Source organism: Wyeomyia smithii, chromosome 3 (assembly GCF_029784165.1).
Source record: "Wyeomyia smithii strain HCP4-BCI-WySm-NY-G18 chromosome 3, ASM2978416v1, whole genome shotgun sequence".
In the NCBI taxonomy this organism is placed as follows: Eukaryota; Metazoa; Arthropoda; class Insecta; order Diptera; family Culicidae; genus Wyeomyia; species Wyeomyia smithii.
Window position 1 is genome coordinate 161,792,774 of NC_073696.1, and position 15,115 is coordinate 161,807,888.

At 42.1% G+C, this 15,115-nt stretch overlaps 2 protein-coding genes across 2 annotated transcripts; both read left to right on the forward strand.

Annotated features, from left to right (window-relative positions):
• The first annotated feature begins 7,378 nt into the window (after positions 1 to 7,378).
• Positions 7,379 to 8,647, forward strand: LOC129728783 (uncharacterized). Its single transcript, XM_055687238.1, has 2 exons — positions 7,379 to 7,495; positions 7,550 to 8,647. The coding sequence occupies exons 1-2, from the start codon at positions 7,379 to 7,381 to the stop codon at positions 8,645 to 8,647; spliced, it is 1,215 nt and encodes a 404-aa protein (XP_055543213.1).
• A 927-nt stretch (positions 8,648 to 9,574) lies between these two features.
• On the forward strand, positions 9,575 to 10,095 carry LOC129728784 (uncharacterized). Its single transcript, XM_055687240.1, has 2 exons — positions 9,575 to 9,666; positions 9,708 to 10,095. The coding sequence occupies exons 1-2, from the start codon at positions 9,575 to 9,577 to the stop codon at positions 10,093 to 10,095; spliced, it is 480 nt and encodes a 159-aa protein (XP_055543215.1).
• Positions 10,096 to 15,115: the final 5,020 nt, after the last annotated feature.

Consider the following 15,115-nt stretch of genomic DNA (forward strand, 5'->3'; position numbering starts at 1 on the left):
GGAATGGCTGATTATGATAATCTCGGGGCACGACTACTCACCATACTGTCTTAGCGTGATGAAAATAGACAATAACCCATATTGCACAATATGTGGAAAACTCAATACCTCGGAACGGAGCGGGGGCCTAGTGTGGTTGGTAAAGTCTCCGCCAACCACGCTCGACGCCTGGGTTCGAATCCCACCGCCGACATAGGTGTCGATGGTTGTGAGGTGGCGTGATCCACTCACAACCAACCCTACTAGTCTAGATTCAATCCTAGCCGACACCGGGAGATTTTCTGAGGCGAAAAATCTTTGGGATCACGCCTTCCATCGCATGAGGAAGTAAAGCCGTTGGCGCCGGTCCGTTAATAAAAACGGGTCGTGAGTTAGGGTCCTGGGTGTGGAGTCGCCTCCCTGGGCGTCGGTGATTGGCCACAACAGTGGTGGAACTAGACCGACGGAAAATAAGCGAGAATAAAAAAAAAATACCTCGGAACACAATTCTACACTGCCTCAAACATCGGTCGCTGAGAGCTCGCTTGGACAAATCGATCCAGGAAATCTTTGAAAGTAAAAACATCGACAACTTAAAAAATATGCTAACATTACTCAAACAAATCAAAATTGAAGTATGACTCCAAACAACCGAACCAAATCAGAAAAAAACACTACACTATTCATGCCATAAAGAAATTGAAGTTTAAAAAATGAACACATATTGACAGAAACCACAAAAACTAACTGGCGTTATAGCAAACAGCTGTGTCATGATACCCGTGCAGGAGGAGCGATGAAACGTCATCCTGCACAAGTCAAAAGAAGAACAAAAAGGACATTAATAAAAGATTTGTCCGTTCATAAGCTTCACATTAAATATATTATTGGTCGCTTTGCGTAGGAGATTAAATGAATATACCTCCGCTGTGGGATGAAGTGCAACATGCGAAAACTTGATTTCCAAGAAAATATGGTCAAGAATTTGCTCGCAGTCGCTAGAGATGTTTTGTACAACATTGAAAGAATAAAGGTAAAAAGATTGGCCTATCAAATGACGGAATGCTGGAAGATTATCTAAGCTAAACGCCTTAGTCGCAATCAATCAGTAGGCCGGAAAAAATAATTTCGTGATTGTACCTAAACAAAACAAGGGGAAAAAATCGTTTGGAAATATTGCATTACAGAGAAGAAAACCGTAGAGGTTATGTCGTTTGTTGACATGAATTTCTTACAATCTTAAAACTAGAGGAAGCTGTTTTCAAAAGACACCCGACTGCTAAAAGCCAGAAGACATGTTTCATGGTACTCGTACTATTGGATTGAATCATATGAAGGAGCACCGTGGCTATGATGAGGATTTTTTCTTTTTTGAACTAGAATACTTCTCTCAGGAAGTTCGGCTACATAGGGATGTGAAATGAAAATCTAAAACCGAGAAAAGTGAAAAATATGTCCAATTTCAAATGCTAATAAATCGGTTAGTATTCGATGGATTTCCTTCGTTCTTGCAGCAATAGATTGGAAAATCTTCTAAGATTCTTCCCAAAAGAAGATAATTGTAATTTTATTATTCACACTATTGTACTATTGAAAATAGTCGAGCCTTGTCAAAACGAAAAATTCGACCTCTGATTGGTCGTTATATGATTGCTTCCCAAGCACGGTCGACAGAGTCATATACCTTGCAATTTTAAACATGCTATTTGGCCTATAAAAGATCCTGTTTCAGACGAAGCCGCTCATAGTAGTTCTAGACAGCGACAACAGCAGTCGTCCTCCCCTAAGCAGCAGCACTAGCAGTGCAGTGGATACCAGCGATGGCGGAAAGCGGCCACAGCTGTGGCGTAGCAATGGATAGCGCACTAGTTGCAGCGGATTCCAGCAACGATAGTAGCTCGGCCAGCTGATGCAGCGACAGCGGATACCAATGGCAGCGTATAGCGGCCACAACTATGGCATGGCTACGGTTAGCGCACTTGTTGCAGCGGATCTCAGCATCGATAGCGGCTGATGCAGTGAGGCACTTTAGTGAAATGCAGTCTCTGTGCGATAGTGGGCACTAGTAAATGCATTCAATGGAAAGTTGACTCATTTTGACAACACATGAGCCGTCTAGTTTTGAGTGTTATATCAGCATTTCACTATTATCACAACGAATACTTTTATCACAACGAATACTTAGTTCGCACTGTCAGTGATAACGCAAAGATGTAATCGGAATCTTATCCGATACTAAATTGAACAAAAAGTTGTCCTTTTCGGGATGAAATAAAAACCTGAAGATTAAAGCAATAATGTTGTCTTGAGTTAATTTACATTTTTAAATTTGTGAAAGTTATAAATTTTACTTTATTTCCGTGTCTCAGAACGTTCTGAATTAACTTTTCCTTCAGTCAGGAGCACGACATCTGAAAAAATTACGTATCAAAATTTAAAAATTGTCAAGCCCCAACCATGACAAGCAACTTACTATATAATTGAAAATGGTCAATCCTTGTTGAAGCGCAAAATTCGATTGATCTGATTAGTCAACGTTTATTTACTAGAAAAAATGACTAACACGCAAGCAGCCGGGTTATCTTTCTTGTAAAAGTATTCTACTTCAACCTTGCGGTCGTGGCTTTGCACACAACCCTTCTGTTATTTTTTTTGCATCAACAATGCTAAGGTAAGTTGATTGACGATTAATACGTGTCGATTTTATTATAGAAATGCTATTAGTATATGTTATACAAACACATATCGTTGAGTCTTGCTGGCATAGTTGCTACTGTCCTGTGTCCGGGTCTACCGTGGTTGTTTTTTGGTTATTTTCGCAGTTTTACTCATCATCTTCGTTGCTGATTTCATCAACTAAGGCGGAAAATGGCGGACGGCCAGCGAATTATTCTGCTGACGACAAAGCGAGCGACGATGATTGCAGCACTGGGTCGGGCTGAGGCATTCCTGGTGGGCTACAGTTATCAACGAGACGCTCCGCAGGTACCGTTGAAGCTCAAGTACATAAACAACATCTGGGCTACCCTGAATGAAGTGCAAGCGGAGCTGGAGGCATACGCAGATACTGATGAAGGTATGGCAGTGTATGAAATAGTCCGTGCTGACTTTGAGTCGCGACTTTTTGCAATAAAAGCATCTTTAATCACTAAATTGCCTCCTCTTCCTGTTAACCCCGCATACCCTCAACCCTCGCATGTTTCTACTGCACTCTCTGGTATAAAACTGCCGTCTATTTCGCTTCCGGAGTTCGATGGGGATTATCAACAATGGTTGACTTTTCACGACACTTTCTTGGCATTGATACACAACAACGCTGATGTTCCACCCATACAAAAATTTCACTATTTAAGGGCAGTCGTCAAGGGGGAGGCTGCTCAGTTGATTGAGTCTATCGCTATTAGTTCCGCTAATTATGAGTTGGCTTGGCGCACATTAGAGGGCAGGTATTCAAATGATTATCTTCTGAAGAAGCGACATTTGCAGGCTTTGTTCGACATCCCGCGTGTTCAAAAGGAGTCCGCTGCTGCATTGCACGGTTTGGTCGACGAGTTTGAGCGACATACGAAGATTCTACACCAGCTTGGAGAACCAACGGACGAGTGGAGTGCCATATTGGAGCATTTATTGTGCACGCGATTGCAAAACGATTCTTTGAGAGCATGGGAGGAGCATGCTTCTACTGTTGAAAATCCAAATTTTCAATGTTTAGTTGACTTTTTGCAGCGGCGTATTCGGGTTCTTGAATCGATATCCGTCAACGATCATGCCCCTGGAAGTCAGACCACTCCGAGCACCAACCAGGCTGCTAATTACAACCGAAGGCAATCCCAATTTCGGCTCTCGTCAAATGCGTCCACCGCTATTTAATCCTACAAGTGTCCAGCGTGCAACGGCAATCATTATATCGCAAGGTGCGCAAAATTCATGCAGCAATCCGTCAGCGAGCGTAAGCAGTTGGTGAGCAGGAAGCGGCTGTGCCACAACTGCCTGAAGGGGAACCATTTGGTCGCTAGTTGTCCGTGTGAGCTCAACTGTAGGAAGTGTAACCAGCGTCATCACACTCTTCTACATTTAGAGCAATCTGGTAACATTCAACGTTCCGGTAATGATTCTGCATCTCGCTCAGCCAATCCCGCTAGCTCGACTACACAATCCGCCTCGACCTCTCTAGGCAATTCCGTAGAGCAAACATCTGTTCCTGCTACGGAGATAGTACCAGTCATTGAAACCAGCGCGCCAGTCCAGCAACCTGCTGAAAACGTTTTTCTTCTAACGGTCGTCGTCAACGTCATTGATGCACTTTTCGTGTTCCTTATAGGTCCCATAACAACTTTTCAGATCGAACGGTGAAACGCCCGATTTGCGCCCGATTTTTAAAGTTTCCATACGATTTTATATGGGAAAATTCACTTTTTCAAAACTTATTCTCTAGAAATTCCCATTTGGGTCCTAAAAATATATCGATACATGATATTCGTAGGAAATTTTCCTGGGAAAAACTCTTCTGAAGACCGTAAGGCGCTACGATGCTTGTAGAAATAGCTATTCACCCCAAACTGATTGAATGTCTGACGGACGGCTCACAATTGAAATTTTCCAGCAACACTGCTACAGCATGCTGCTATTGCAGACTTGCTTAAGTATGAGAAATATTTTCGCGTGGAATTGATTTTCAAAGTGTGGATTTTTGCTCATAGTATCTTCGGGGAAGCCTCCAAGATAAATTTAGGCGATATCATTTCTCATCACATGGTTGAATTTGCAACAGCAGCATGCTGCAGCAGTATTGCTAGTAAAATTCAATGGTGAGCCGTCCGTCAGAAATTCAATCAGTTTGGGGTGAATAGCTGTTTATACAAGCATCATAGCGCCTTATGGTCTTCAGAAGAGTTTTTCCCAGGAAAATTTCCTACAAATATCATGTATCAATATACTTTTAGGACCCAACTGGGAAGTTATAGAGAAAAAGTTTTGAAAAAGTGAATTTTCCCATATAAAATCGTATGGAAACCTTAAAAATCGGGCGCAAATCGGGCGTTTCACCGATCGATCTGAAAAGTTACGCAGTCGTTATAAGATCCATAAGGAACACTAAAAGTGCATGGGAGCGAAAAAATAACACCATCGCTTTTTTCCCATATAACCGTGTCCCAGTCTAATGGGCATGCGCATCCCGCGTGTGCTTTGTTGGACAGCGCGTCTCAGCCAAACTTGATTTTCAACCGATTGGCCCGCATTCTTCGTTTGAAGCGGAAATCCGTTAACATCACCGTTCAAGGGGCTAGACAGCTGTCGAAAATGATCCAGGAAGCGTTATTTGCCACTAGGGTTGCTGATATTTTATCGATATTTGTTCGTCACAATATCAATATTTTTGATCGATATTGGCGCCTCGATATTATCGATATTTCGATATTGCGACTCGATATTGCTGTCCGGTATTCTCGGTTGCCATCAGGGGAGTGCTGCCGTCAAAATTTTGCCTACCAATCATAAATTCATGATGGCATCAAAATTAAGTTTAAAATGCTTACACACATTATAAGATATTCATTGAAAGTGCACATTATACTGGAAACAAGCGTTAAGGCTTAGTTTCTCCATTGACAAATATATTTATTCGAAAATTGGTCAATAGCAATTAAAGGACGTTTACTCTATTTCAGCTATTTTAGGGCAAACCAGTTAGCTGGCATCCCGCCATGTTTCCAGAACTAACATCTCAGCGTGTGTGTAAACGAGATAGCATATCACCGCCACTTTTCATACGCATAACATAGCATCTGTCAATGGGGCCCGCGATGAAACAAAGCAAATAAGATAGAGATAAGATAGAAATTTAGGGAAACCAACTAAAAAGTAGGTACCAGAGTTGTTGGTACTAGAATCAATAAGTGGTAGATGGAAAATGTAAGCAGTTCGACGGAAATATGGTTGCCATATTTCCATTTTTATTGACAGCATGTATAGAGCGAATTTTCTAGAAATTTAGGTGTGGAACTTCTCGGGTCAATAACCACCACATTAAACCGATCAAATGCGATGCCTTGGTGTTGCATTGGGATGGCAGAATCGATGAATTTCAGTAAAGAATCGGTGTTACATAAGCGTTAACATGAATGTTCAGGTAGGATGCTTATATAACTGGCTGGTGATTAGTCAATGAATCAGTGACGATTAGGAGACGCGGCTCACGAAACGTCGGTTTAATCTGATTGGAAAATGCACCTTGCGTAAAGCGATCAGCAATCGGCCCTCTGTCCTAACGGACGAGATGAAATAGCAAACACTTCGCCGGAATATTCAATACTAAGGCATGAAACATGCTGACCGCCAACGCGACCGATCGGGTGAGATTCTTGCCGTAGGTTAAGGGGTTGTATACCTTTTTGGTCGAGAAAAATAAGGGATGTTTGAATCTATTTTTAAGTGCATAGCACCATTTTCATTGCATCTAAGGGGTATTTTTCTGGAAGTACAGTTTATCAACAACAAAAAAATACGTTTGATTTTGAGATATACCAATTATTACTGGAATAATGGCCGTTTCCCCGAAACGCTATTTTTTGCAGAGGCTTGCGGTGATCCTGATAGAGACTCAGCGGTTCAACCGAAATCAAAAAACTCATATTATTTCATTTGTTTAGAAGTGTGCCGGGTCCTTGAACGATCGCTTTTATGAGTATATTGTTTTCAGTGCAAACGGGAACGTTTTTCCCAAAAAATGCACGTATTGAGCGCTAAAAATTGCATTAAAAATTTTTTGCGGCAAAATGTAACTGTATGTTTCAAAAAGCGATCGTTCAAGGACCGGCAAATTTAATAACAAAAATTTAAAAAAAAGATGAAGGAAATCGGTTCGGTAGTTTTCCCGCATCACGGCAAAGTCATTTTTCGGAAAACACTATTCCGAGATAATCGCGTGTGAAGTTTCAAGTTTAGCTTATGCGGCCGTGGCGAGGCACGCTGCGAATCGCTCTAACTTTCTTCCTATTGCTCCGATCTTTATGAAAATTTGTGAAAATGTTCTCAAGATGTTGTATTCGAAGACAATACAATAAAAATTTTTTCGATTTTTTTAAAACTTAAAAGGTATATAATCCCTTAATGAACAACTCTACTCACGGCTGTTTCTTAACCTTCGGCAAGAATCTCGCCCGATCGCTCACGTTGGCGTTCAGCTTGTTTCATGCCTAACTGAAAGCCAAACAAAAATATATAAAGGAAAATATCGATAAAATATCAATATCGGCAGTTAATATCGATTTGAATATCGATGCCGTTTTTTGATATCGATAAAACAAATATCGATATTCTATTTTCAATATCGACAACCCTATTTGCCACTATAACTTCCCGGAAGCAGAACTTTTCTTGCGGCGTAGAGTTCTTGATCATGGACAAGGTAACTGCAGACCTTCCTGCTCAATTCGTATCAACAGCTGAGTGGAATCTACCTACAGATATCTTTCTTGCTGATCCTGCTTTTAACAAAAGTCAGCCGATAGACATGGTAATCGGTGTTAAACATTTTTACAGTTTCTTTCCGTCTTCAGCTCGCATGTAGCTGCGTGAAAATTTACCTCTGCTGGTGGATAGCGTGTTCGGCTGGGTTGTAGCTGGGTCGGCTGGCTTAGCATCTTCGACATCCCAGCAACCTTCGTGCAGCGTAGTGGCCGTGTCGATGATAACGCTAGAGGAAAGCGTCGAGCGCTTTTGGAAGACAGAGGATCTGGCCACCACTGACAACTATTCAGTCGAGGAGCGGCGATGCGAATCTTTCTTTACGTCTACGGTCGCGAGAACCCACGAAGGACGATACATGGTTCGTCTACCTCGCAAGCCAGATTTCGCCATCATGCTAGGAGAGTCTGAGGCAACCGCTCGACGTCGTTTCGAGCTTTTGGAGCGCCGTTTGCAACGAGACTCTGATCTGAAGGCAGAGTACCACAAATTTATGAGGGAATACCTCGATCTCGGACACATGAAGCCGGTCAAACCGAGAAGCAGTGACGACACGGGTTGCTACTACCTTCCCCACCATCCCGTTTTCAAGGATTCAAGCACGACGGCTAAGGTTCGGGTTGTGTTTGACGGATCGGCGAAAACCTCTACTGGCTTCTCTTTGAACGAATCCCTCTGCGTTGGCCCTGTGGTTCAGGATGAGTTGATTGACACAATTCTACGGTTTCGAACCTACTCGATAGCCCTTGTCGGTGACATCGCTAAAATGTATCGGCAAGTATTGGTACATCCCGATGATACTTCTTTGCAGCGCATTCTGTGGCGTTTCTCAGCTGATGATCCCATTCAGATCTACGAGCTTCTGACGGTAACCTACGGGTTTGCTCCTTCCTCGTTCCTCGCCACTCGTACGCTTCAGCAGTTAGCGAATGACGAAGGAGCGCCGTACCCATTCGGCAGTAAAGCGTTGCGTAAGAATTTTTATGTAGACGACTTCATCGGTGGTGCGCAGACGGTCGAAGAAGCCAGCAAGCTTCGTACAGAGCTAGGCGAGTTGTTGGCAAAGGGTGGATTCGATCTGCGGAAATGGACGTCGAACCGGCTCGAAGTGCAGAAAGGATTGCGAGAGGATCAAATAGGCAAGCAGTCTACGATAGAATTCGTTCCCCACGAAACCATCAAAGCGTTAGGCATCAATTGAGAGCCGAACGAGGATTTTCTGCGTTTCGATTCCCAGGTACCGCCCAGCGGTCACGTTTTAACGAAACGGTCCATTTTATCTACGATTGCTGAGCTTTTCGATCCATTGGGTCTTATTGCTCCCGTCGTAGTGAGGGCAAAAATCGTTATGCAGGAACTATGGCTGCTGTCATGTATTTGCTCTTCATATTTTTAGTCCGATTCATCCGTCACTCTCGAATGGCTTCGATCACCACCGAATCGCTGGCAAACGTTTGTTGGAAATCGCGTTTCAGAGGTTCAGCATTTCACGCATGGCTATCGCTGGAACCATATAGCAGGCACCGAAAACCCGGCCGATCTGGTCTCGCGCGGAATGTCAGTAGAAGAGTTCCTGAACAGTGCGCTGTGGAGTCAGGGTCCCAGCTGGCTAACATTACCGTGTAAAAGCTGGCCTATTTCGAACCCAGATAATGTTTCCGAGGATATTCTCGAAATCCGACAAGTCGTCGCAGCAGTTAATTCGACCTCAACGGTCAACCCGCTTTTTCTTCGATGGTCGTTGTATACTCGCTTGCTGCATGTTGTTGGATATTGCCTTCGCTTCATTTTGACTAACCGTGCCAAGACTAAAACACAGCCTCTCCCAAGCCCGAATCCAGTACAGCGCTACCTTTCAGTGGAACAGCTTGCCCAAACCAAAAACGTGTTGATTCAGATAGCCCAAAGCGACGGCTTCCCCGCTGAGCTGAAGGACTTAAGAGAAGGAAAGTCAGTAGATAAGCGCTCCAAAATACGCCGACTCAATCCATTCCTAGGCCGAGAGGGGGTATTGAGGGTTGGAGGTCGGCTCAACTTATCTCAACTACCCTATCAAGCGCAACATCCCTGCTATTTGCCCAACATTATCATCACCAAATGTTTCACGCCGGAGGACGGCTCCTATTAAATGCCATTCGTGAAGAATTTTGGCCGCTGCAAGGCCGCAAGCTCGCTCACAACACAGTTCGTAGATGCTTCCGCTGCACTCGCCTCGATCCGGTACCTGCGCAACAACAAATCGGCCAATTACCTGCGCACAGAATAATCCCGAGCCGTCCATTTAGTGTTACGGGTGTCGACTATGCTGGACCGTTCTACTTAAAGCCGATACACAAACGGGCTGCACCTGCGAAAGCGTATCTGTGCCTCTTCATTTGCTTCGCAACAAAAGCGGTTCACTTAGAGCTAGTCAGTGATTTATCAACGCCAGGTTTCCTGCTAGCATTAAGGCGATTTATTGCTCGACGCGGTCGCCACATCCACTCAGACAACGGCAAAAATTTCGAAGGAGCCAAGAACGACTTGAACGAGCTGTTTGCCATGCTGCGAAAAAGTGAGGAGAATGAAAAAAATGCTTCCTCGTGCGCTGCAGAAGGAATCACATGGCATCTAACACCACCAAAAGCACCGCACTTCGGCGGCCTCTAGGAGGCGGCCGTGAAAGTAGCCAAGAAGCATTTGTACCGTCAGCTCGGTTCATCGCGTGTGTCGTTTGAAGATTTGTCCACTATTCTGGCCCAAATTGAAGCGCTGATGAATTCTCGACCCCGCTTCCAATGTCAGACGACCCGAACGATTTGGCTGCACTGACGCCCGCTCACTTCCTGATCGGTTCCAGTATGCTGGCCCTGCCCGACCCAGATCATCAACGATCCCTAGTAACAATTGTAGTTTTATCAAAGTTTAATAGCGCATAATACTGCCAAAATAGCGCTATAAAACTTTGATAAAACCAGTTTTGTTACTTGGGATGTTACGTAATATGTTTAGTTTGTACATTTCGACCAGTTGAGCGAATACCGCCTGCATGCTACCAACGCGGCTACCCCCCACGACGGTGACAGAAACACTATTTCAGCTAATTTAGCTATAAAAAGGCAAGCGCAAATATAGGAGAACTGTCAGTACCGCAAAATCCGTGTTGTTGTTCTTGAGTGGATAGCTAAAAGTGGAAGTTAAAAAAGTTTGTACTTACCGCGAATGTAATACGCACCTGTGAATACCTGAAGAGAAAAACCTGTGAAAAAACCTTACCTGAAGGAACTTACCTTCGATCGTGTGGCCATGTGAAACGGATAGTGACGCCGGTGAGCAATCTTCTCTTAGTGAAACAGGCCGTTTTGTCGTTTCATAGGCTGAATCTTCTTTATTATAAGAAAGTGCAGCTGTTTCGATGTTTTCAGTTTCGGCTTCAGGAGTCTCGTCGAGGCCTTCAATGTCAATCAGACGTTCATTTGTTTCATAGTTCTCAGCTTTGTCTTCAGGATTAAATTCTTCTTTCTCAGCATAATCGCTATTCATCGGAGCTCGTTTGAGATCATTTATGCTTCACGTGTATTGGACTCCACGCATACTTCTAACAACTACTCTAGCTCCATCTCGAGAGAGCACTGTAAAGCCTGTATCAGACTAACCGTTATAGCGGTTGACCGTTACCGTTCCGTTCCTTTTCGACCAATCAGAGCACAGCGGTCGACCGTCGCTTGTTGTTGTTGTAAAAAATAGAATTATTTCTATTTTTGCCGCCTACCGTTCCCAACGGTTGGCGAGTGCTGTCATTGCCATGGCGAAGGCAAACGTGCCTTTTCACACCTACACAAATTCACATTTAGAGACATGTCAAATAAAAATGTGTGTTTCTCTTTTTGGCACACACGACAGCCAGTCAAAACATTGATAGCACCGGCAACGCTGGTTGGCGATGTCAATTTTCGACCAATGCACACTGGCAAAAATGAATCCAAATTCCCACTAATTAAAAGTCGCTGGACTGGATACCTTAAATATAGCATTTCTTATGTAAAATAAGCCAATAAATCGATAGGTGATATTTTCATTCTGTGCAGGGCACGGGAAAGGGTCTATGAGTCCAAAAATACGCAAAAATAGGGTGAAAAGAGGCGAAAAAGACCATTTCCTGTGCCCTGTCCAAAATGAAACCATCGCCAATCAATTTGTTGACCAATTTTACATAAGAAATGCTATATTGCTCTGGATTCGACATTTTTTAGTAACTGTTGGTATGTATTGCTGCCGACTGTGTTCACGTCTGAGCCTGAGTCGATTAAAAAACTAACTTCCGTACCTGCTATGTCACCATTTATTTCACCACTTTCATTCAGATTCAACGAGTCACGAATCGTTGAAATGCCTACATTTATCAGTGTAGTTTTTGCTGTGTTTTCAGCATTATTCGGCGAGCTCTCGTTTAATGCGATTGAATTTTCGGACTGAGTAAGTTTATTTATGGAAAATCGAGTTCTGGCGTTCGATAAATCGTTCTGAAAATAAATAACAATAACCAATATAAACACTCCAACTAGATCATTTAAGTGTTTTGCGAGTTGTATGTTTATTGATTTTGAAATCAAATTTTGTCTCGAAAAATATGCTTTAGTTGTAAACAAATAATTCAATATTAGAAAAAAAAAAAAAACAAACAAAAAAAATCAAGCGAGAAAAAGTAAGTTAAATTTATTTAGTTAACTGAGGACGGTGAACCCACGCTATCATTGGCTACTTCATCCTCGTCATGCTTAACGATGGCGATCTTCTTCGGCGAAGACTCCTTGTCATCGGTACTGATGCGTCGTTTCATTGGACCTGCTGATGGTATTCGACGGCAAGCGCGGGCCACATGTCCCATACATTGGCAATTATGGCATGTCACTTGAATAGCCCAACATTCCTTTGCGTTGTGCCAATTGCTCAAACACCTGCCACAACAATCTTTTTTGAAAGTCATCTGTCTACCATTTTCACGCTGGGTGAATCCCCTTCCTCTAGCACCTCTCCAGTTACTGCCATATGCTTGCTGACTATTTCGTTAACCCTCTAACGCTCACAAGGTTTATCATTAAAATTTATAGCTTCACGAGAAAATTCAAGCTGAACACTTTGTAGACTAACTGAAATTACTGTCAACTGTAGTATTTTGAAGAAAATGCCCAGTGATGCTTTGAGGCAGCATATGAAAGTTTATGGAACAATCGTAAGCACAACAAAGTATTTTATGTCAAGATATGATGATTATAATCCTTGGTGCTTTAGAGTCACCATGAGCGGGAAAGGGTTAATATTGCTGGTTTTCAATTAAGTCGATATGAAACTGCTCGTTCCTGGAACTGTCAATGGCGACAGCAGCCACCTGCACCTGCCGTTGGACTTGCTGATGATTAATAATGTAAATTTCTTCGTTCATTTGATCCATCTCTAAGGCCCGAACTTTATCAACCAACTCTGCGAGCTGTCCTCCTTTGCGTAGAAATTTTCTGGCCATTTCACGGACTCTGCGATTTGAAGCATGTACCTGTATGGAATCAGCTACCTGTTTCAGCAGAATATTTCTGTCGAAATCACAGAGTTTTGCAACTGCTATCACCTTTTTCACATACTTCGAATCTGACTCTACTACTTTTTGTCCCAGAGAGCTTTTGTCGTTGCATGAATGAGTAATCTCGTGAACCAAAGAATGAATCAAGCCGTTGAATAACATTTGAGTACGGTGCTGTAGGTGCGTCCGATGAATGCGAGCTTGATGCTTCTCCTTCGAGAATATCCAATAGCTTTGACTCTGCTTTTATTTCAAATATATTCATTTTTTTAATTTCATCGGATACTCCAGCTAACTGCATTGATGCCTTCAGCAGTTCCTTCCATTGCTCATATGTTTTGCGATCGATCTCTTCTTCGCCGTCGCATGGCTTGTATTCTAGATTAAAGATTGCTCATAGATTCTATCACGAAATTTTGCTCATTGCTGGGATTATCTTCGCGCATGGTAGAATGCATTCTCACAAAACTACCTTCTGTGAAAGATTGCTCCAGTTGCTTTTTTTCAGTTCGAGCTTTCTAAGGTTTCGATCTCAAAGTACAGTTAACCTTTTTTTCGTCTTCAAGCTCTTTCGCCAAAGATACTGCATCTTTAGTCGTCGCTCTAGTTATTTTCCTGTATTTAGTTATTTTCCTGTATTTAACAAAAATTTAACATTTCAATTATATTCTTCTTTTTCAATTTTGTTTAAATAGAAAACTTATATTTATATCTTCAATCGTTCATTCATATTATTATAAATTCCAGATGTTATTAACTACCAGTTCGTTCAGATAGTTCACTTTATTTTGAACTGCAATATCGCACCAACCCGCTCGAGCATTGAAATTTCTTCTCTTGACCCATTGGATCGAATGAATGTGGAACGCATCAAACCTCGCAAGGATTGGATTATGTCAAGGATAGGATTATGTCCTGCGACCCACCGGGTCAAATGCTCTCTACGGAACGTACCAACCCGCTCGAGGGTTCGATTTTCTCGTCTGACCCACCGGGTCTACTTCCTAAACTAACGCACCAAACCTCTTATGGATTGGATTTGGCCTCCGATTGTCCAATTCAAAGCATATGTAGATCGCAGTTTTTGATTGTTTTAAATTGTTTTGTTTTTTTTTTTTTTTTCAATTATCCGGTAAAGAAAAAACCATCTGAATCTAGTGCGTATTTTATGGCACATATTATTTTACATCTAATTCATTCATAATTTCATTCAATCATTATTAATATTCACATAAAGACGATCAACAGTAGTACATTAAATAACGACACATTTTCGTAACTAGTAACATTTCTTCTACAAACGATTATAACTGCATTCTATCCACGCCATTTTCGAAGCACGTTTCACAAATTAAATCGCCTTTTTTTTTGCAGTCCGCACTTTACTTTCTTAGGCCGAGAAAATGCTTCTAATTTTATTTAAGCCCAGTACTTACTTTTTGTTGGGAGCGATTTGGTCATCCCAGACTTTGCCATTGTCGGATTTCTCCATTTTTAATCACTCAATATTTTTTTATTTAAACTGGTCACTTCACAACGCGTCTACACTTTTTCACGTCTGTCTCGAAACTGAACCGGATTTCAGGACACTCGATGGTTAAGAAGAAACCCAAAGGACACTCATTGGTAAGAAGGGATACAGTGCTGCCACCTTGAAAAGTTTATTTAATGAGTGAGGCGCGTAGGAATCTGTGTGAGAGAAAATGCGAAGGAGATACTTCTCACAAAACTTTATTCATATTCGTATATGAGCGAGACCATTGAATGCCGTCAATGCGACTTGCTATTCATTCACTTTCAAACGATTAATTTATTCAATCGTAGGGTCGCTACACACTTATCGAAAACGTTTAATCCTAAATTTATTATTTATTATGCCGATTTTTCAAAACATTTTTATAGTTCCTCTCGAGTATTTAAATCGCCCAATATATTATCCGCAATATTATCTACAGGTACAATATTTAAAAACTTGCAGCGTGACGGCGCTGCCGCCGCGTGCTTATCAACTAACTAGAATGAACATTAATGACTAACCCTGGCGCTTTTTGTTTAACTCAAAGTATATTTATTCATATTTTTATATGGTTACATATGGTTTACATAATAATTGTT